Genomic DNA, 20379 nt, shown 5'->3' with positions numbered 1-20379 from the left:
TGATAAAGTCTAAGAAATCCATTTTTCTTTTGTTGCTCTTGCTCTTTGGGTCTTGTCTAAAAAATAAAAGCTGCCAAAATTCCCCTGCAGATTTATCGTCTTGACTTTCACATTGAGCCGTGTGGCTCCCTCCTGGCTTCTTCCCGCATGGACCACCCTTTCCTCAGCGACCGGCCTCGGTGCCTCTGGGAAGGCCAGCTGTTCTGGAATCGCAGGTGGTTCCCGATCGCCTGCCTGCTGCAGGGATCTCTCTGTCTCGCCTTCCACCAACGCCACACTCTTGTTTGTCGTCACTTTGTCTTGGTCTTGAAATCAGGTTGAGTCAGACTTCCAGCTCTGTCCTTTGTGAAATGGTTGGGACCAGTCTAGTCCTGTCTGTGAGGAACACTTGTCCCTCATTAACCCTTAAGGCCCTCTGAGGCAGGGTTTGCCTTAAGCCCATGGACAGACAGGAGACTGGCTGGGGGTGAGTAGCCTCCTCAGATGACTAAGGAGAGGAAGGGAAGCTTGGATCCAGGGCTGGCCAAAGCGGCTGTTTCTGACCACTAGGCTGTACTGTCCTCTCTTGGGGGTTCTGCCCACTCCTGGCACAGACTTCTTCCCCAGAACCTGGGAGGCTGGAATGAGTTTACTGGTTTCCTTTTCTGTCTCCCTCCAAGCCACCATGGAAGCATAAGCCATCTGCACATCCCCCTTGGTGGCCCAGCCCCAGGGACTCCACATGGACTGGACATGGGTGAACGTTGGGTCAATGAATGACTGGCGGATGGCTGGCTGCAGGTCAGGGCCAGGTCCCGCCAGCCCTGGCAGAGGGACCTGGAGAAGAGCTGTCCTGGGAACCCGAGGTGGAGAGCCAGACCTCACCTGCAGCCTGCGAGCTCCTGGGGGAGAGAGACGCTCACCAAGCTGGAGGGAGGGGGAAGGGGAAGGCCCAGGGTTTGCCCCTGCAGGAACAGGTGTCCTCCTCCAGGGGCAGGTGGCAGGGGTGGGGCCCTGGGTCCCATGCTGCCTGTCCTCCAGGCCCCTGTTCATCTTGCCCAAGCCAGAGCATCTATGGACAAAGAGGTCACAGAGGGACCCCGAGGCTGGTCCAGTCCCCTCACCTGGCATCCGAGGCTGGCACCCACCCAGCACGGGGACAGCACCTGACCTCTCTTGGCCAGGCGCTGTATTTCTGCTCATCACGCCAGGCCCCTGCAAGCCATAACTGGGGGATTGATTGCAGCTAGAAGGCGCGTGGCCAGAGTGGGCCTCCCTGTCCTTCCTTCCAGCTGAGCTCCCTGGCGTGGCCTCTGTGGTGCTGGCCGGGGTTCCGTGGCTGGCAAGGATCCTGCCGAGTGCACCAGAGTCTCCTGGGGCTGTACTGGGTTGGGTGGGTGCAGGTGCTTTTGAGGGAAGACTCTGAACTCAGTGGTGACATTGGGGCCAGAGTCTGACCTCGGGCCACCTAGGTGGCTCACTTTGCCAGGGTGTGCCCAAGTTGGCCCATGTTGGCTGGTGGGAGCCAATGGTGACACTTTTAGAAGTTCTTGAACTAGCTATCAAACGCAGGTGCTTGGCATCAGCTCTGGCAGGAGTGTTCATCCACAGGCTAGATGAGCGCCACAGGTCAGGGTCCTCTCCACCTCCCACTGGGTTCCCCAGAGCATGGTGGACTCCCCTCCCCCAGCCTTGGTTTCCCTGTGTAAGAAGGGAGAGCGATGCCTACCACCCTTTCAGGCTGGCTCCACCAATGTGCAGTGCTCCTTAATGGTCTAAGCAGGAGACCAAAGGGGAGGGGGGTCTCCACACCGGCCATCGCTATTGTCACCCACAGAGCTGCAGCTGGACCATGTGCCTGGCTGTATGAGGGGCGCCCAAGGACGTGGGCAGCATCTGGTGCGGGGGGCTCAGGTCTGTGCACCTCTCTTCTCTGTAAGGGGTGTTGTGATCCCAGTGACAGGTTGGTGAGTGTGGTGGCACTGCAGTCCCCTTAGGCCACAGCCATACCTCGGGAACTGCCACTTCCTCAATTGCCATCTGGTAACCCAGGCGGACATCTGTACCGACAGGGGGTCAGGAGAGGGGACTGCAAGGGAGGTGGAAGAGGGGCAGGGAGCCTGGAGGCCACAGCAGGAGGGTCCCAGAGAGCAGCCACAGCACCCGAGGGCCTGCCCATTTTCAGAACCGAGGTGCTGGGGACGCGGCTGCTGCCATCACGCCACTAGAGTTGGCCTCACCTGTCTGTCAAGCCCAAGTCCCACCCCATGGGGGTCTCTGGCTCCGAATCCCAGTTGGCACCTGAACAGGGTGACTGGCCTCCTCTACCTGACTGTCACCCAGAGACTGGCACACGGGGTGGTGCCATAGGAGGGCGGGGCAGAAGTCAGCTTTGCTCTGCACCACAGGTAGTTCTTGCTGAATTTGAGGGCGAGCTCTCTCCCTGGTCAGGCAGTGTCCATTGGGCACAATTCTGAATTCCTGTTGCCTAGGATACGGTCTAGCACTTTGTAGGGGTGCAGTAAGTCCAGTTTGAATAAGTAAGTGGCCTCTTCTGGGGAAATGAAGGATGCCCGGGCCAGCTCAAAGCAGGCATGGTGAGCAAGAGGTCACCAGGCAGATGGGCCTTCATTCCGAGGGCGCTGGGGAGCCACCGAGGCTGCAGGGAGGCTCGTGATGTGATGAGGTGTTAGTTTCAGAGGAGACCCCCTGAGGCTGCAGCTGCTGGGTCACGTGGCCTGGGCCAGGATGAGGCGAGAGCGGTGGGTGGCCAGAGGAGAGGGACCAGCCCTGCTGACTGACCCCAGCACCACAGCCTGGGGAAGTCTGGCCAGGGACATAGTGGCCCAGTGCCCGAGCCCCTGCCTGGAGCAGACAGGCCTAAGGGGGTCTGGTGGTCACGCTGACGTGATGAGAACTGAGAGGCGTTGCAGTGGCTTGGACAGCTCGCCACCCCCCCCCCCTTGCCCACCTGCTGACTGGGGTCTAAGGAACTGGGCATGGAGGACAGGGCCCGTGGGACCCCAGGTGCTGGGAGGACAGAAGCCAGTGGGCCAGCTGGCCTGTCCCGACCCGGGTAATCCGTATGAATCAGCGTCAGGCCTGCACGCTCCTCCGGGCACGGGGACAGCACATCACAGTGTGCAGAGCCCCCAGCATGGACGGCTCCAGTCACCAACATGCTACAGGCAGGGAGACTGAGGCTCAGAGCCAGCAGGGCTCGCCCAGACCCCACCACCAGGACGTGAGAGCCACGCTGGCCCCCACAGCCGCTTTGCCTGGTCGGAAGCCCTCTCCTGTCACTTACCCCCCTACCATGTGCAGGTGGCACTGCGATGGCGTGTGGCAGCAGTGGTAATGCCCACTAGCTGCCGATACCGACTCTCAGCAGGTCCTTGGAGCTGGGCAGTTCTGTTGTCCCCGCCTCGGTCCCTCTCGCAGCCAGCCCGGGCGTCTCCCATTGGAGGTGGGGAGGTGGAGGCTCGGAGTCACCCAACGTGCCGAGGATCACTGAGAATGCACAGGCCTGGCGCTCTCGCCCTCCAGGCTGCTTTGCCGGGGTCCTCAAACCTCAGCACGCAGGAGGACCTTCCCAGTGGTCCAGCCAGGAGAGCAGGGCCGGGCCAGAGAATCTTCTTCTTCTTCAGGAGAGAAGCCCAGGTGATTTGAGGGTGCTGGGGGAGGAAGGCTTTCTGGAGCCTGTTTTGCAAGAGAGCGGGCGGGGAGCAGGTGGTCTCCTTCACCTTGACCCGTCCTGAGTCAGTGGCTGGCCTCAGGCCACCTGGCCACCTTAAGGCCCCAGGAGTCTGATTGAGGGCAGCCCCTAGAGGCTGTGCTGAAGCCAGAGCTGGGTGTCACCCCTGCTCTGGGCACAGTCCAGCCTGGCCTGGAATCAGACCCAGAAGCTTGACTGGACCCTGCTGACCACTGGCAAATCCATTGCTGCCCGTTCCTCCCCCAGGCCCATCTGCCCTGCCAGCCCAGCCAGCAGACACTCAGCAGGGGTCCCATCTGGCCTGGGTGGGGAGGAGCTGCTGGCCACCATCACAGCCTCCCCCTCCCCTGTCCCTGACGGGGCAGTGTCCTTCCACACCCACCCTGGCTCCCGCAGCCATCCCCTGGCTGGCAGAGCTGGGCACAGCCACAGCTCAGGGACCCAGGATGCAGGGGTTACCAGAGGCTCGTGACGTCCCCCAAGGGACCTACCTGTCTTGGAAACATCGTGATGACTGGGATAGTGCCAGCCATGAGAGGGGACCGAGGACTGAGGTTCGCTGTGAAAGCCCTGCTGGGTGGGTGAGGCCCCTGCCCCGGGAGGCCACGCGGCATGGTCCAGAGCAGGCCATGTCCAGGGGCTCAGGAAGTGGGCGGTGGCTGCCTGGCTGGGGAGGAAATGGAACACCACAATGGGGCGGTGGGATTGCCCTGGACTAGGTAGCAGGGATGGTTCCCGCGTGGTGCGTCCAGAAACCACCAAGTGTGAGTTTGGTGTGGTGTAGGTCAGGCCTCAGCCCGCCACGGTCTAAAATCAAACCAGAACCAGTGTGAGCCCAGAGTCTCTCCGAGCCAATGAGAAGCCAGAGTGCAGCGGGAGAGAGGTCACATGAGGAGCAGAGGTGACCCCAGGCTGCTGCAGCATGTCCCCAGCCCACCCCGCGAGGCTTGGTTCCCTCTGGCTCCCAGCTTGGAGGTGCTTTTCCTCTTAGGAGCCCGGATGGGGAGGTAGTGCTGAGGCCAGCACTGGCCCGCAGCACCCGCCAGGTTGTGAGAGGATCCAATGCCCAGCCCTGGGGTTCTGCCTGTCCCCCTCCCTGGTCCTGTCCTCGGTACACAGGAGGTGTGACCAGAGAGGGAGGTGGCTTGTACAGGTCACCGGCAGGAAGGAGGTGGCTTCCTCCAGAGGCCGGGCCAGGGCCTGGGGCTGGGGCGGGCACCCGCTTCCTGTCCTGAGGATGCCCTGGCCCGAGGGGCAGAGCCTGGGGTCCTGCGCCCTGGCCTACCCACTCAGACCCCTGAGCCTCCGCCAGCCCCTCACGCCCTGCTCCAGCCCAGTGGCCCAAGCACAGCTCAGGGAGCCGTCTCACTCCTCCAGGCCCCCCAGGCTCAGGCTGCAGGAGAGCACTGCTCACCAGGCCTGCGTGGTGACCAGTGTGGGGAAATTAGTGACCCTTGGATTGTCACCCCTGGGTGAGGACCATGAGCCAGGTGCCCTGGGTGAGCACAGAGGTGCGCAGCAGGCAGGCCTGTGATTGACAGCCCCCCAGGGAGGCCCCTCCCCTGCCCTGGGGGCCGTCCGGCCTTCCCAGTCCCCCTCAGCTTTGTGCCCCTCGCCACATACTCAGTACTGACTTTCCAGACCCGGTCAATGCCTGTCCCGATTCTGAGAGAGGCTGGCATCTCTCCTGTGTGCCTGCGGCCAGCCAGGCCTGCTCCTCCCGAGGCCCACGGTGGGGAGGGCCTGCAGGGGGACGGGGCTGGGCTGCTGGCGTCCTGTCGGCCTGCTCGCTGGCTGGGAGGTCAGCAGGAGACGCGGGCCATCTGCTGTGTGCTGGGGCTTTGCCTGCTCTGGTGGGCCTGGCAGGGGGACATGGCTGCCCACCTTGTCCTAAGTCCTTCCCTGGGAGGTCTGGAAGACGCCTGCAGAGCCCTCTCTGGCAGGACCCTTACCTGGGGATCACAGCTGTTTGTCCAGTAGCCCCGTGGCTTTCCTCGGCCCCGGGGGCATTGGCCCCCTGCCCAGCCACCCCCTGCTGCATCTCCTGGCCCCCAGGCAGCCAGCACACAGCACCTGAGATGACCGAGGCTGGCTCCCTTCTGTCCCTGGGAAGCACGTGGGTGGGTGCAGAACCTCCTCCCCGGCCCTCAGACACCAGGTCCCTCTGCTCCAGGTCTCGGGCCACATCTTCAGCTTTCTCCAAGGTCCTCTTCACAGGGGTGTGTGGGGACTCTGAGCCCAGCACTTGCTTTCTCCCCAGGCCCATCTCTGACCCCTTTGGTGTCCTGAGAAGCGCCAGGCAGGGGTCAAGTTCAGGACTCTGGAGCCAGCCCGCCTGACACTGAATCTTGGCTCCGCTCCCACTAGCTGGGTGGCTTCTGGCAGGCGGTTGCCCTCTGTGCCTCGGTGTCTCCACCTGTACAATGGGGTGATGGTGACTGCGACAACTTGTAGACTGAGGAAAGGACTCAGTGTGTGCGGCCTGCTAGGACCAGGCCACCCAGGACGTGACCCGAGGCTGGACCTGTGGTAACCTCTCCTGGCCTTCCGTATCTGACTCACTCTCCATGGCAATCCTGAGTCCTCATCTGCCACCCCCCCTTGTCCCTCAAGACCCTGCTCCTGTCACTGCGTCCAGAGACTCTCAGATCCTCTCTGCCTCACCTGGCCGCCCCTCACCTGCATGTGTCCTTGGACCTGGGGTGCCCCTGGAGGGCAGGCCTGAGGACCCCTCTTCCCAGGTGGGGCCTGGCTCCTCTTCTGGGAGCCCAGAGAAGATGCTGGGCAGATCCACTCACGGAGCCCCAGCCCAGGGGCCTGGCACCTGAGCCCCCTTCTTCTCCCGGGTGCCTGCCCACAGCCCTCCTCCTCCCTCCTCTCCCAGCCCTGGACCCTGATGTGCTCATCAAATGCAAGCCTCGGCCAGAACCTCCAGAGAACTTTCTAGCCTACAGGCTATTTGAGTTTCACATACATTCTAGGAGAACTGTGACCAGGTAGTGATGATGATTCCCATTTTACCCATGGGGCAGCCTCGGCTCAGAGAGGGTGAGTGGTTCTGGTGAGGTCACACAGCTGGTTAAGTAACAGGGCTGAGGCTGGAATGCCCAGGTGGAGCAGCCTGTCATCTTCGAGGTCCACAGGCAGCGTTTCCCCCACATGGCATAGTGGAGAAGAAATCAAGCACATGCCCAGGCCAGGGTGTGCCTGTGGAGTTAAGTAAGCTTCTGAAATTTGTAAACTGGACAGATTATATTCTTTGCAAATTGTGGAGTTCTCAGTGCCTCTTTCCGCAGGTCTGTCTTCCTCTGTTACCTTTCTTTTCTTCTGCAGCTCCAGCTGCACATATGTCAGGATTTCCCCCCACTGTTCTGGGGATGGAGCCCAAGGCTTGGAGAAAGTGCTGAGCCACAACCCTGGCCCTTTTTATTTTATTTTGAGACAGGGTCTTGCTAAGTTGCTGAGGCTGACTTGGAACTTGCCAGCCTCTTGCCTCAGCCTCCTGAGTAGCTGGTATGAGGTGCGCCAGGGGGCCTGGCTCAGACCTTTTGATAACCTCCCACAGCCCCTACATATCTCTGCTCTTTTCTTTTTAAAACATCTTCGTTTTGTCTGTTCACAGCCTGGGCAGTTCCTGTTGACACCAAGTGCACTGACTCCTACTTCCACCATCTCTTCGTGCTAAGGATCCCGGGATCTTTCTGTTCCAGATACTGTCTTCCTGGGTTTTAGGATTCCCATTGAGTTCCCTCCCCGCTCTGCTGGGTTTCCCTTCCTTCTTCTTAGGTGTGAGCAGGCTGTCTTCATGTCCTCCACAGTTCTCAGAGCTACTGAGCATCTCTGTCAGTTCCGGCCCCCAGGACACCTCAGGGTCAGTGGTCCCTGATGTCTGTGGAACCTGGGCTGGTTCCATCTCTGGTGCTGTGCCGGGTGCCACAGGGCACTCGGGAGGGCAGGGGTCTCTGACATGCCGCCGTCACTTCCTGTGGATATACCCAGCATGGCGGATCCTGTTGTATTTGGAGACGGTCACTGTGCCCGAGATCAAGCGTCCACTCTGGCAGCTGGTGGGCGGTGCCGGGGACCTCGATCACTTCTCTGAGCCTGCAGCTGTTTGGAGCATGATCTGGGGGCAGCTAGAGATATGGGCAGACTTTACCTGCTACATTTGGGGATCCCTTCTCCCAAGAGATCTTTCCAGAACCTTCTCTCTCCCTTTTGCAGCTGGTGGGGTGTCCTCACACTGTTGTCTGGTGTAAGCCTGAAGACGGTGGCCGTCTTGAGTTTCCACAGTTGCGTGGCCTTGGCTGGGGCTTGTCCTGGGGCTGGAGGCGGGAAGCAGGCCCAGCGTAGGGCTTTTCTTCAGTGGCTGCCCACCTGCTCTGGGTGGCCATCCCAGCCTTCAGATTGATCGGTGGTGGTGTTTGTGGTCATTTAAGGCCTGTGGTTGACATCTGTGGGGGCTGCTTGGTGGGGCTTCTGGGCTAGGGCGGGAGACCTGGGGGCAGCGCAGGGAGCAAGCCTGGTGGGCCAGTCGCTGAGCGGCCCCCTGCGGTCAAGACTAGAGGTCACAGTGACACAGCACCTCCAGGTGGGAGTGCTCGCGCCCTGCAGGAGCACCCAGGGGCCCGAAGGCAGCTGTGGGCCAGGCCACTGAACTGGGATGGCGAGAGGAGGGCTGGCGGGGGCTTCTGGGAGGAGGTGGTGTGGGGCTGAGATGGGCTGCGCTCTCAGGATGAGAGGATGGCCTAGGTCTAGGGGTGCCACCAAAGCTCCTGACTTCCTCGTTAGGGGGATGGGAACTTCCAAGTCTCAGGGGAGGCCACTTTCCCCAAAGACCATGAAGATGGCCACTGTGAAAACCGGTCACTGCGCAGCTCCCCCAGCCACCTGCTGGGCCTGAGCAGGCAGTGCTGGGCTGGGTGAGGGGAGGTCGCCCATCATTACCTGCAGAGCGGGGCCAGAGGGGCTGGTGGCGGGACTTAGCAAGGTGAGGCTGGGCCACCATCTAGCTCACACACCTCAGGGCTGCTCTCTGCACATTCTCTAGAGGCAGAATCAGAGGTGACAAAGACCTTAAACTTCTGTCCAGCAAATTATTTGAACGCATCATCCCTTGGAGTCCTGGTCTGCTCTCCCTCTCTCCTGACTCTCTCACCCCCTCCCCCCGCCGGGCTCATGGGCCTCTAATCCCTGGAAGACTCTAATAGGCATATTGCAGGTGAGGAACCAGGGCTCAGAGCAGCTGTGTGACTCCCCAGAGCCACACAGTCAGGGGCTGGAGCCCAGCGTCCAACCCACGTTTCTGCCTGACACAGGAAGAGCGCAGGGGTCGCTGCTTGCCGAGGGAGCTGGGGGTCTGCAGCTGCCAAGTGGAAATAGTAATCTCTCCCCGGGGGCTGGCGTGTCGTGAGAAGGAGGCGGTGGTTATGAAATGACATATGAATCGTGAGTCGCCTGCAGACGTTAGTGTCTGTTACTGTGGTAACCACCCAGCTTCTGTGGCCCTCATTCACTCTGGGTAGCAAGGTTACACTGGCATTTAAATTTAATAGCACTGTTATTTTCCACCATAAAATAATATACATTATTCATATGTCCAAACGCATCAAATTGCATAGATTAAATGTGTGCAGATTTTGCATTTTGATTACACCCCAATAAACCTTTTTTTAAAAATAATGTATCTTCATTACAAAAAAAATCTGTAAAACAGAAAAGTAGAAAGAGGAGGAAAAATTAATTTCAGCCCCACAGAGGAACCTCTGTTGGCGTTTTGGGAGGTTTTCTTCCTGCGGTCCCTCGGCTAGTTTGCTTATCTAAACTGGCTGTGATCACTGGTCTACATAATCAAAGACATTTTACATACAATTTTACATCTCGTTCTTTCCCCTTGGGGGGTTTTAATATGAAACAGTGAGAACCAGCCCACATCTGGGAGCCTGGCAGGACTGGGCTGAGGCTGGGCTCCATGGCCGCCAACAGTTCTCTGAAGGATAGGATCAGGGGCCAGGACATTCTGCACCGTGCTCAAGGGACGGGTGCGTGTTTCCTCTGGGCCTTGTTTTAAGTGTTAACAGATCGTCATGCGTCTGTCTTCACGACCACCTTCTGCTTCTCAGCTCGCTTTTCTCTTTCCTCTCTTCTGTCACCATCAAAGCTGGCATTGGTGGCTCAGAGGGCAGTGCCAGCCGGGAGCTGCTTCCCAGAGGTCTACATAGAATGACACCTTAGACTGACCCACCACATGCCACACTGAGTTTCAAAGTGCCATTGCCAATCAAGGAGCCCAAGCCGCTGCCCGTGCGGCCTTGCGCTCAGGCTGACAGACAGACAGCCCACAGACAGGACAGCACTGTAGGAGAAGCCAGTCTGGGCTAAGGGGGTTGGGCTACTCCAGAGGGGCTCTGGGATACAGATGGCGATTTCAGCAAAGGTGGTCCAAGCTGGGCCCTCGAGAAGCAGCAGATGAGCAGAATTGAAAGACAGGGAAGGAGCTCTGCTGACACTCAGGGGCCACCACCAGCAGGCCCGAGAGCTGTGCTTTGGAGATGGAGCCCAGAGTCAGGAGAGGGATAACTGAGATGGAGTAGTGGCCGGGGCTGGGGCGGGTGTCGTCATCTGTGGTTGAGCTAAACCCCCAAATCGCTGCATATAAAGTAAATATGTAGCCAGATGCAGGACCGTGACTGTGATCCCAGTAACTTGGAGGCTGAGGCGGGAGGATCACAAGTTCAAGACCAACCTCAGCAACTTAGGGAGACCCTCAGCAACTTAGACTCTGTCTCAAAATAAAAAAAATTGAAAGGACTGAGGATGCGGCTCAGTAGTAGAGCACCCCTGGGTTCAATCCCCGGTACCCAAAATAAATAAGTAAAGCCGTTCATTTCACATCTACAGAGGCCAACATCAGGTCTCGTCTGGCCAGAGACTGGCTTGTACCTCCTTCCTCTGGGATGGGTGGACTTCTGGGCAGGCCCTTCTCCTGGCAAAGGCAGAGGTGCAGGGTGGCAACTCTAGCGCCCAAGCCCTTTCCAGTGTCTGCTGACGTCCTGCAGCCCCAAGCAAATCACAGCTACACTCAGTCAGGGGCAGAGAGCAGGTTGCCTGGCCAGTGGGGGCACTGCCAGGTTCCATGGGGGCACGGGAGAGACAGGCTTGGCTTCCTGATGTGTTCCACATCAGGGGCTTTCAGCCCTCCTACCCCTAACCCTACCCCTACCCCTAGCCCTAGCCCTACCCCTTGTGTTACTCTGAGACGGGGCCACAGGAGGCCTTTGAGCAGGGGCATGAGGTGGCAGCCTGCCTCTCTCTCAGTGCTCCATGGAAGCTGGCTTGTAGCGGGTGATGGCACGGAGGTGATGGTCAGGAGGTGTGTGGCATCAGGTGGAGGTGGAAGCGGCTGGCATCTGGGTGTGTTGCCCTGGCAGCAGGGTAATGTTGCGTCAGGGGGAGATGGAGTTGGTGACTTCAAGGCTGCGGGGAGTTAGCGTCACTGGTGCTGCCGTCCCTGAGACCGGGAAGCGGCAGAGGGGACGGTGTGGGAGGGTCGGAGGTCAGGCTCTGAGCAGACACGCTGTGTCCCAGGAATTGACGCCTGGCTGCTGTCAGGAGAGGGAACATGGGGCCGGGCAGCCTGCTGACATCCAGCCTGGGTGGGAGGGAGGGCGTCTCTCCTGGGGCTTGTTTGAAAGTAGGTCCAGATGGCTAAAGTCAGGTCAGGGGTCTCGGTGCCTAGAGCCCAGGTCAGGAACGGAGAGCTGGCAGAGCCACCGTGCATGGGGGGTCTGCTCTCTGCTTGGGCATATGGGGAGAATGTTCTAGAACAGTCTGTTTTTCAAACATACTTGAAATGTGGGTTTCATAGGCTCACCTCCACTCGTCAGGGGTCGGGCATGAGTGGAATCAACGTGTTGGTGGCAGAGCCCGGGGACAGCGGTAGTGCAGGCCAGCTCTCCTGGGAGGGAAGCGTCCTTCTGCCAGGCCACAGTCATCCCCCCCCCAGTTTCCCCGGCCCCCAGGCTGGCCCCTGGAACATCCGGGCTGCTCATCTCTGACTGGACCCTGAGAATGCTGGGGACGGCAGGGAGGCCTGGTACTTCCCAGGTGCCAACTGTGGGACCTGGGGGTGGGGCTGTCAGTTCTCTTCAAACGCCTGCCCGTGCAGTCGCGCCAGCCCTGGGGGCCGAAGGCTCCAGGTAGTGGGCGACTCTGTGTGTCCCGTAAGGAAGGTCCCCAGGATCCCTGAGGAAACATGGGTGGGAAGAAGAGCCGGAGGAGCAGCGTCCAGGACCAGCAGAGCTGGGCTCAGCCTTCCGGGCACAGACAGGAGGACCCCAGAAGCCTGCCTGGGGGCTGGGCTCTGACGGGAGGGAGATCCACCCGACCCTGACTGGGTGCCGGTCCTCACAGGCCCCTGGCAGGCGAGCGTCGTGTCTGCCCACGGAGATGCTGGGAAGGGCTGGCCGGGCCCAGGTGGCTGGAGTCCAGGGGCCGGGGTTCAAGACAGGAGGGGGGCCACATCTAGGTGCCTTTAGATGCCACCTCCAGTCTCCACTGAAGTTGCCCAGGTTCTAGGAGTTTGCCTGGCCACTGGGGTCCCCCAGTCCCGCCCCCACCCCATCCTCTCAGGGTGGCTTCCTGAAGGCCTGCATTCTCCAAGGGTGTCCAGTGGAGACCTGTGCAGGACACTGTCTTGGCCCATGCTGACCTCAAGTCTAGAATGTGACCACCAGCTGTCACCCAGCCCTGAGACTGTGAGCTCAAGGCTCAGTGAGTGTCCCACATGCAGGGGGACACCGCTCAGCACAGGAGGAAACCTGCAAACCAGAAGGGAGGGAAGAGGCAAGAGGGATTTACACCCCAAACAGGGCTCCGCAGTCCGGGGAGGCCGGGAGGGGCCCTCCGCATGCTCCCCCACGTCTGGCTCCTTAAGGTCCCCTGGGCGCTAGTCCAGCGCCTGAACCCCGTTCTAACGAGTGCGCCCTCCTGGTTCTCTTCCCCCAGCCGATATCATCTCCACCGTCGAGTTCAACCACACTGGGGAGCTGCTGGCCACAGGCGACAAGGGCGGCCGGGTTGTCATCTTCCAGAGGGAACCGGAGGTGTGTGGGTGGGTGGGGCCAACAGGGGGCGGGGCCTGGTAGAGGCTGGCCGGTGGGCGGGGCCTGGCGGGGTGGGGTCTGGAGGTCAGGGCCCCTGACGCAGGGAAAGATGGGGATGGGAATGGGCAGGTGGGACGTGGACCACTGCGCCTTTGGCTGGGCGGTGTGTTGACTGCACCCTGTGAGCTGTGCCCCTGTCCTAGACCCCAGAAAAACAGCTGAAGCCTCCGGTTAGACCTTGCTCTGCCTGGGTGACCTGGGGCCCTGGGCCAGAGAGGACAGGGAGGAGGATCCCCTCCCTTCCTGCCCTGCCCCTGCCTGGTGGCGTTTGTTGTCAGCAGAATTCTGGATGAAACAGGAGGCCTGGGACACCTGCCTTGGGAGTCACTTCTGAAACGCTTGGTAAAGGCCCCCCATTCACTGAGCACCTACTATGTGCAAACGCCTGGCTGAGTCTTGGGGCACTCTCCTCTTTGACTCTATTGCTCACCTCCAGGGCAAGGATCAGCCCCCATTGTACAGATGAGCAAGCAGGCCAGTGACCAGCTGGTGCACAGCAGGCCAGCCATGGAGACGTGAGCTGGCAGGGGAGGGAGGACACCCTGAAGCCAGGAAGGGGGAGGGGCGGAGAGCTGCCCGCATGCCCTCCTGAGCAAGGTCCAAGCTGACCTCCTTGTCCGCCCCACCCTCCCCTCAGCTTGCTGGTGTAGCTCGGCGCTCCCTTCCCCCAGGCACCAAATGGGGACAGATGCATCTTGGGCCTGAAAGAGCTCACCAGGGACACAGACTAGTCCAGGGCCAACATCCGTGACCCAGTGCATCACTGGCCAGCCCATGTGGATTTCACAAGGTAGACCAGAGTGTCCCCCTTGGGGCTAGTGAAGCCTTCCTCTTGCCAAACTGCAGAGGGAAACTAAATTGGCAGATGTGAGCTGCTCCATTTTGGATTCTCTTCATTTTAATGTCACTGATCTTTTTGTCATAACCAGTGCTCCCAGGAGATGAGGAGAATTGGAGGCAATTATTGCAAAGAACTTTAAAGGTTTTAAAAAGACACTTTTAAAAAAATGAACAGAAATACCCAAAGTTGTGGCTTGGCAACTATCTTCATCTGTCCCTGGTTGCAGTTTTATGTCATATAAACTTGAATTGTCTACTGGGAAACGGCCTCTGGTGCACGTGGCATTACCGCGCCCTCACTTGGGGAACGCCACCAGGAGCCTCTTCACTGTGGTTTAAGTTCTGCTGCCTGAACCAGAACAGGAGCCACCAAGGTGGGTCAGGGACGAAATTCTGCTCCAGGACCGACACTGCAAGATGTTCTACCCCAGTGTGAAATCTCCAAGCACAGTTTCCCTCAACTCAGGCCCTAGCTGGACACACAGACACTAGGAACAGGTTGGCACCTGAGACAGGAGGGTGATCATTGCCATGTGACCTCAGTGGAGTGAGTGGCGGCCCCTAGTGGATACAAAGCTCTGGAAGGTTCACTTGCCTGAGTCTCCACTTGCTGATCAGTAAGATGGGAGCTGTCCTGGTACTCCCATTCCCACAAAGGAAGCCTGGAGAATATGAGGGACAGCCCGAGAAGCCCTTAGCTCAGCGTCCAGCACATAGTAAGTGCTCAGTTAAATGTGAACTGGTCTGGATTGAACTGACCAGAAGGTGGGGTGTGGCCTCAGCCACACAGAAAATTATTAGCCCTTTAAAATGTAGTTTCCGTTGGCCCTTGAATTGGACCAACTGGTGCTCCTTGGCAGCCAATTGCAAGGCAATGTCTAGTTCCTCTGAGGTTCTGACCACCCAGCCCCTTCCCTGTGTCCACTTCCCCTGCCCTGGCCAGTCCTGCAGCTCAGCTCTGTCCCTGGGGTCTCCTTGCAGAGTAAAAATGCTCCCCACAGCCAGGGTGAGTATGACGTCTACAGCACTTTCCAGAGCCATGAGCCAGAGTTCGACTATCTCAAGAGCTTGGAGATAGAGGAGAAGATCAACAAGATCAAGTGGCTCCCGCAGCAGAACGCTGCGCACTCGCTGCTGTCCACCAACGGTGAGGCGCCCGCCCTGTCATCAGACGCTATCTTGCTTTACTGTAGTGTGGGCATTCTCCTGGGTCTGTACGAGAGCTCAGCATAATATCTTGAGCAGCATGAAATCCCCCCTCTTGCCCAGGCTACAGCCTCCTTGGCTGGACCTGCTTGGCTGGACCCGGGTTGTAAATAGTCACGAGCACTTGTCTGTGGGGTGGAGGGGGCTTGATGTTTCAGACGAGGGTCCAGGTCAGGACACCCAGCGGCAGCTGACACAGGGTGGACCCTCCAGCCTGGCTGCCAGCCCACCCCACAACTGCTGTGCTGCAGGCGTACAGTGGCAGTCAGAGCAGACTGGCTTAGGAGCCTCTGTCGTTCTGCCTCAGGAAGAGGACCCCTGCCCCTGCTGCAGGTGCCACCAGTGCCTGCTGGGCCACGTTCACTCTGGGGCAGCAGCAGGGGCCTCGTGCCTCAGCGGCTGGGGGCTTCCGTACAGCAGGGTGCGACTCAGGAAGAGCAGGTAGCCGCCCTCTCTCCCTGCCAGTGAGGGCCTTTGAAGAGGGGGACAGAGCGGTGGTCCTGCCTTGGAAACGAGTGGAGAGGCAGATAAGGAGGCTCGATAGGGTCACGCCCTTGGCCCAGCCGTGCCACCTTTGGGACCAGTCACGAGGACAGAACAGAATATGGACAAGCGCCCACGTGCAGGTTCCCCGCGTCAGTGCAGGTGAACCGCAGGACCCCCTGACCGTGGACAGGGTGACGAGAGGTGCCTTCAGCGCCTCATGCGGAGCTGGCTGTCCTGGAGATTCTGCCCCTGTCCTGGTGGCTGATTCTGTGTCTCGTTTTCCTTTGTTCTGTTCCTAAAGATAAAACTATCAAATTATGGAAGATTACCGAACGAGATAAGAGGCCTGAGGGCTACAACCTGAAAGACGAAGAAGGGAAGCTTAAGGACCTGTCCACAGTGACGTCGCTGCAGGTGAGTGGCCTCCACAGGTGGTCCCAGGAAGGGGAGCATGTCCATGCTTCCTCTTTTAAGCCATGAGAAATTTTGGACTTGAAGGGCCACTGAGGTTTGAGCCAGGGCCAGGGTCACATCCCGGACTGCTTCCTTGTTGGGTGGCCATGGCCAGCTCTCTGCCCCATGCCTCAGTTCCTCACCAGGAGAGGACCCTCCTCCTGGAGGTCGGGTTTGCATGAGGACGTGGGTCTCCAAGGTGCTTTTCATCTAGGACGGAGGAGGAGGAGCCCCCAGAGCTTGCCTTGGGAGGTGAGGGGCACTGCGACCCCAGAGGGCCAGCATTCGCGCCGAGGCACTCAGCTGGAGGAAGGAGAGCAGAGGACCTGTCAGCTGAGCCCTGCCCCCAAGCCTCCGCCATGGTGCACTGGGAAGCTGGGGCGAGCCGAGCCCCAGCACTTACAAGGCCCAGCTGGCCAGGCGGCACTTGTCACCAAGGAGGTCAGGCAGAGCCACTCCAAGGCACAGGCTGGTCCAGCATGATTGAAAGGCAAAAGGTCTCCTCTCCTCAGCAGGAAGTTAGTGAGGCATGGAAGGCATGAGCCACAGGAGGGTTCCCACCCCACCTCTGCCACTGCCTGGCAGCGTGACCTGGGACGAGGCACCGAGCCTCCCTCAGCTTCGGAGTCCTCATCTGCAGCAAGAACAAACGCTTCAGTAGTGAGCCTGTCTCCCAAGCACTGTCACCACGGGGCTGTCACAAGAGCTCACTCAGCCCTCACCAGATCCTTTAGGCTGGCTCTGCTCCCACCGTCCCATCTCACAGACGAGCAGGCAGACAGCCGGGACCCGAGCCTGGAAGGCTGTCCAGAGCCAGCTTCCTGGTCCTTCACGAAGCAGGAGCGAGGTCCCTGCTCCCAGCAGAGCCGTGGGGTGGTTAGCAACGTCATGCTGACAAGACTAACGGTCCCTTTCCTCCTGAAGCAGGGCAGGGGGAGCGGAGCCCCCTGGTCTGTCCCTGGCTTCCAGAACCGTCCACTGATGAAATCGATGCTCACACAGCGAATTCACTTCTATCCATTCGACACACCTCTGTCCCCTGCTCTGCTCTGGGCACTGGGAAGCCTCAGTCAATGCAGGCCTTGGGTCAAGTGCTGCTCAGAGGAAGTGACCTGAGATGCCGGTGAATGAGCAGGGCGAGCCCCGGGAGGCCCAGCAGCTCCCCGGGGCCTGGAATCCCATCTCCCTTGGTTCCTCGGCAACTGAGGGCTGTCGCTCCCATCCAGAAGCCTCCTAATTCGAGGCCTGGTGTTGGGGCGCCCCGCAGGCTCCCAGACACACTCACCCACAGCTGGTTGGTGGCCGCGGCCACTTCCCTGCTCTGTGCCTCGGTTTCCTCATGCAGACCTGGTGGGTGGAGGGCCTGCCACCCGGCCTCCCGCACCCCGTCCTGGAGAGGCTTAGCAGGTGCTCGCACGCCCCGCACCGGGGGTCTGGAGAGACGGAGAGCGGTCACCGGGTCGTTCAGACACGCGGGCCTCTGTGACTGGCACAGTGCACAGAGATCCTGAGGAAGCCGGGAGGCAGTTACCTGGTGTCCACAATGGGGGATGACGCCCCCTGCCCAGAAAAGCTTCTGGGTGTCATCCAGAAGGAAGCAGGAGGGTCGCGTCTCACTGGCCTGGCGTCCAGGCAGGGCAGTGGCCCCGGATCACAGCCTTGGAGACGAGACTGAACTTGCCTCTTCTTTACCTCCCCCTTCCCGTGACCCTGAGCCGCTCAGCCCCGCGGCTTCCTGCCACCTGTGAATCCTGTTGGAGGAGCCAACGTGCTGGGCAGGTCCTGAGCCCCAAAGCAAGTCCCAGCTAAGACTCACTCCCTGCCCCCAAAGTTTTCCCAGACGCAGAGTCACTGCCATGAGGACCGTGACAGTGACACATAGGCTGGGAGAGCCTTTACCCTCACACCTGATGCTCACGCAGCCCCTGGACGTGGGAGCACTGAGCGGGGACTGCAAAGCTGCATGTGCATCAAAGGAGCCGGGTGCTTGTCACTCACTCCAATATCATCTGTCCCTGTCCTCCCCAGGGTCCCTGGGAGCTCAGGAACATAGCCTATCATTCACTCATTCATTTACCCACCCACCCACTCACTCACTCCCCAGAGGGCCTCTTGTGCTGGGCCTGGACCCAGCACTAGACACAAATAAGAGAAGGTCACATCACACCCTGACTGGTCCCCAATTCCCTGGGGAAAGAGGAGAGCAGACAACAACCTCAAGCTGCCTTAGGCTATGGGAACTCCAGGGGGCCTTGGCAGCCTAAGCAGGGTGGGGTTGGTTTTCCTTTACCAGCCTAGGCCAGGCCTTGGGATAGCTCATAGCTGACTGGCTGGCCACCTTTGGAGACCTCATAGTTGAACAGAGCTGCACCCAAGATGCACTGCAGTGCCCCCCACTGTGGGCAGTGAGCTGGGGACATGAGGGACAGGGACATCCCTGGGGGCAGTCTCAGCCTCAGAAGTGTGACTCTGGTCTTGCGGGAGGAAGCAGGGTTAACTAGGAGTCCAATGTGGCTGAGCCTTCTCGGCACAAGGCACAGACTGTGGCCAGGGCCACTGTAGGGACTCTGACGTGGAGATGGGTTTGGATGAGTCAGGCTCCAGTGCTGTAACAGAGAGCCCCAGTGTTTCAGGGTTGGACAGGGAACTGTGTTCCTTGCTGTGAGGAGGTCAGTGTGCAGGCACCTTGATGGTGCGCGGCTATCCTGCAGCCTCTTTCATCCCTCAAGGCCTGGGTCCTCACTGCCAGGCCAGAAGGCACACCCTTGCTTAACCACCTGCCCAGGAGCACGCGCATCACTTTGCTGACATCTCATTGGTCAGGATCAGTCACGAGTCCACACTTGGTTGCAAAGGCAGCTGGGAAATGTAGTCCCCTGGTGGGCAGAAACTTCCCAGTGATGTTCTTGCAGAAAGTAGAGCAGTTTGGTGGACAGTGGCCTGGTCTGCCATGCTATCTTCCATGTCATTTTAGAGATGGGAAAGTCTGGTGCAGAGGGGTTCTTCAGCCACTTAGACACAGTGCATTCAGGCCAGGGCTCAGAACCCATCCCAGGAGCCTATGTAAAGGAGGAAGCCTCTCCTGCAGGGCTGGGCAGGTGAGGGACCTTGCCATCTGTCACTGCTCATTTCAGACAGTGCAGCATCAGGATGGTGGCCCCTCGAGTGCTGTGGCCTCTTGTTAAGATCGTGTGCCCTGCCATGCCACTTGCACCTGCTCCCTGCTGCCCCTCTGATCCCCATCCTGCCCTGCAGGTGCCTGTGCTGAAGCCCATGGACCTGATGGTGGAGGTGAGCCCACGCAGGATCTTCGCCAATGGCCACACCTACCACATCAACTCCATCTCTGTCAACAGCGACTGTGAGACGTACATGTCTGCGGACGACCTCCGCATCAACCTCTGGCACCTGGCCATCACCGACAGGAGCTTCAGTATCCTTGCCAGGGGCCCCATGGGGGTGGCTTCAGGGCTGTTGGCTTGGCCACAGGCAGGCTTGGGGGCCTCTGCTTTGCTTAACTTCTTCATGGAAGCACCTCTGGCTCAGTGTGCATGAGCCCAGAATGAGCCCAGATAGACTCAATGAAAGCCTTAAAGTCATGGCCACTGAGGGTCACATCTGACCTCTCCCCTCCCCTAGAGTGGCCAGCATCCCACCCTCCTGGGGCCTCTCTGGGACAGCAAAGAGGGCAAAGGGCCCAGGGTTCATCTGTCCTGGAGGAGGATGCCTGACCCTCCTGGAAGCTCCTGCAGACTCCTCTTGGGGTCTGAGGCAGGCTGTATCCATGTGTGATGGGCAGAACCGAGGGCCTTTCCAGGGCTTAGAGGGACAACCCGGGAGCAGAAGCTCAGCTGGAGTGGGGGCCAGGAGAACCTCTACTCAGTGGTCCTGGGTCAGAGCAGGTGAAGGTCAAGAGTGATGACTGGCTCACATTGCCTGAAAAGGGAAGGACCCTTGATCCATGAATGTCAGCCTGGGGAGGGGTGAGGTTTGGCCCCGGGGGTGGTGGTGGACAGGGCAGGCGGCTGCTAGGAGGTCACTGTGCTAAAGACCATTCGTGATGCTGCCCCAGTGAGGTGCTACCCAGGGGCTCTGGCCTCCCACGCTGCATGGCCTCCCCTCTGCACTCAGGTCATCCTCACAGCAGCCCTGGGAGGCAGGCATGGTCACCAGCATGGTCACCAGCCCCTTTCCAGATGAGAGAACTGAGTCACAGAGCCCAGGTTCACTTGCTCTAAGCCGACAGCAAACCCAGGCCCTGCAGCTCAGATTCTTCACCCAGCCTCCACTCTGACTGCCCTCTGTGGGAGCGGCCACCTGGGGGTGATGGGAGATGGGCACCCTGGGACCTTCGTGCAACTGAGTCTCCAAGTGCCTGTCAGGGCTGGTCCCCAGGGTCCAGACGGCTGAGCTCCCACAGGACTGTGAGCCTGGCTGGACAGTGTTCCTCCAGCAGACACCAGGACTGGCCAGCAGGGAGAGGGGGAGCAGGAGGGAGCAGGCTGGGGGTTAGAGGAAGGACAGAGGGTAACAATG

General features: G+C 59.6%; 1 protein-coding gene across 2 annotated transcripts in view; it reads left to right on the top strand.

Annotated features, from left to right (window-relative positions):
- Positions 1 to 20379, top strand: part of Ppp2r2c (protein phosphatase 2 regulatory subunit Bgamma) — a 97760-nt gene that overhangs the window by 51993 nt on the left and 25388 nt on the right. For both annotated transcript variants that reach the window (XM_046423646.2, XM_058572428.1), the window contains exons 2-5: positions 12701 to 12798; positions 14680 to 14845; positions 15692 to 15804; positions 19099 to 19276. In XM_046423646.2, coding sequence (XP_046279602.1) covers positions 12701 to 12798; positions 14680 to 14845; positions 15692 to 15804; positions 19099 to 19276 — 555 coding nt within the window. The remainder of the gene's footprint in view (positions 1 to 12700; positions 12799 to 14679; positions 14846 to 15691; positions 15805 to 19098; positions 19277 to 20379) is intronic.

This window comes from Marmota monax, unplaced genomic scaffold (genome assembly GCF_021218885.2).
Source record: "Marmota monax isolate L192 unplaced genomic scaffold, Marmota_monax_Labrador192_F-V1.1 WCK01_AAM20220418_F8-fsc00009, whole genome shotgun sequence".
NCBI lineage: Eukaryota > Metazoa > Chordata > Mammalia > Rodentia > Sciuridae > Marmota > Marmota monax.
Note: the sequence above shows the minus strand (reverse complement) of the source record. Positions and strands in the feature narration are given on the sequence as shown.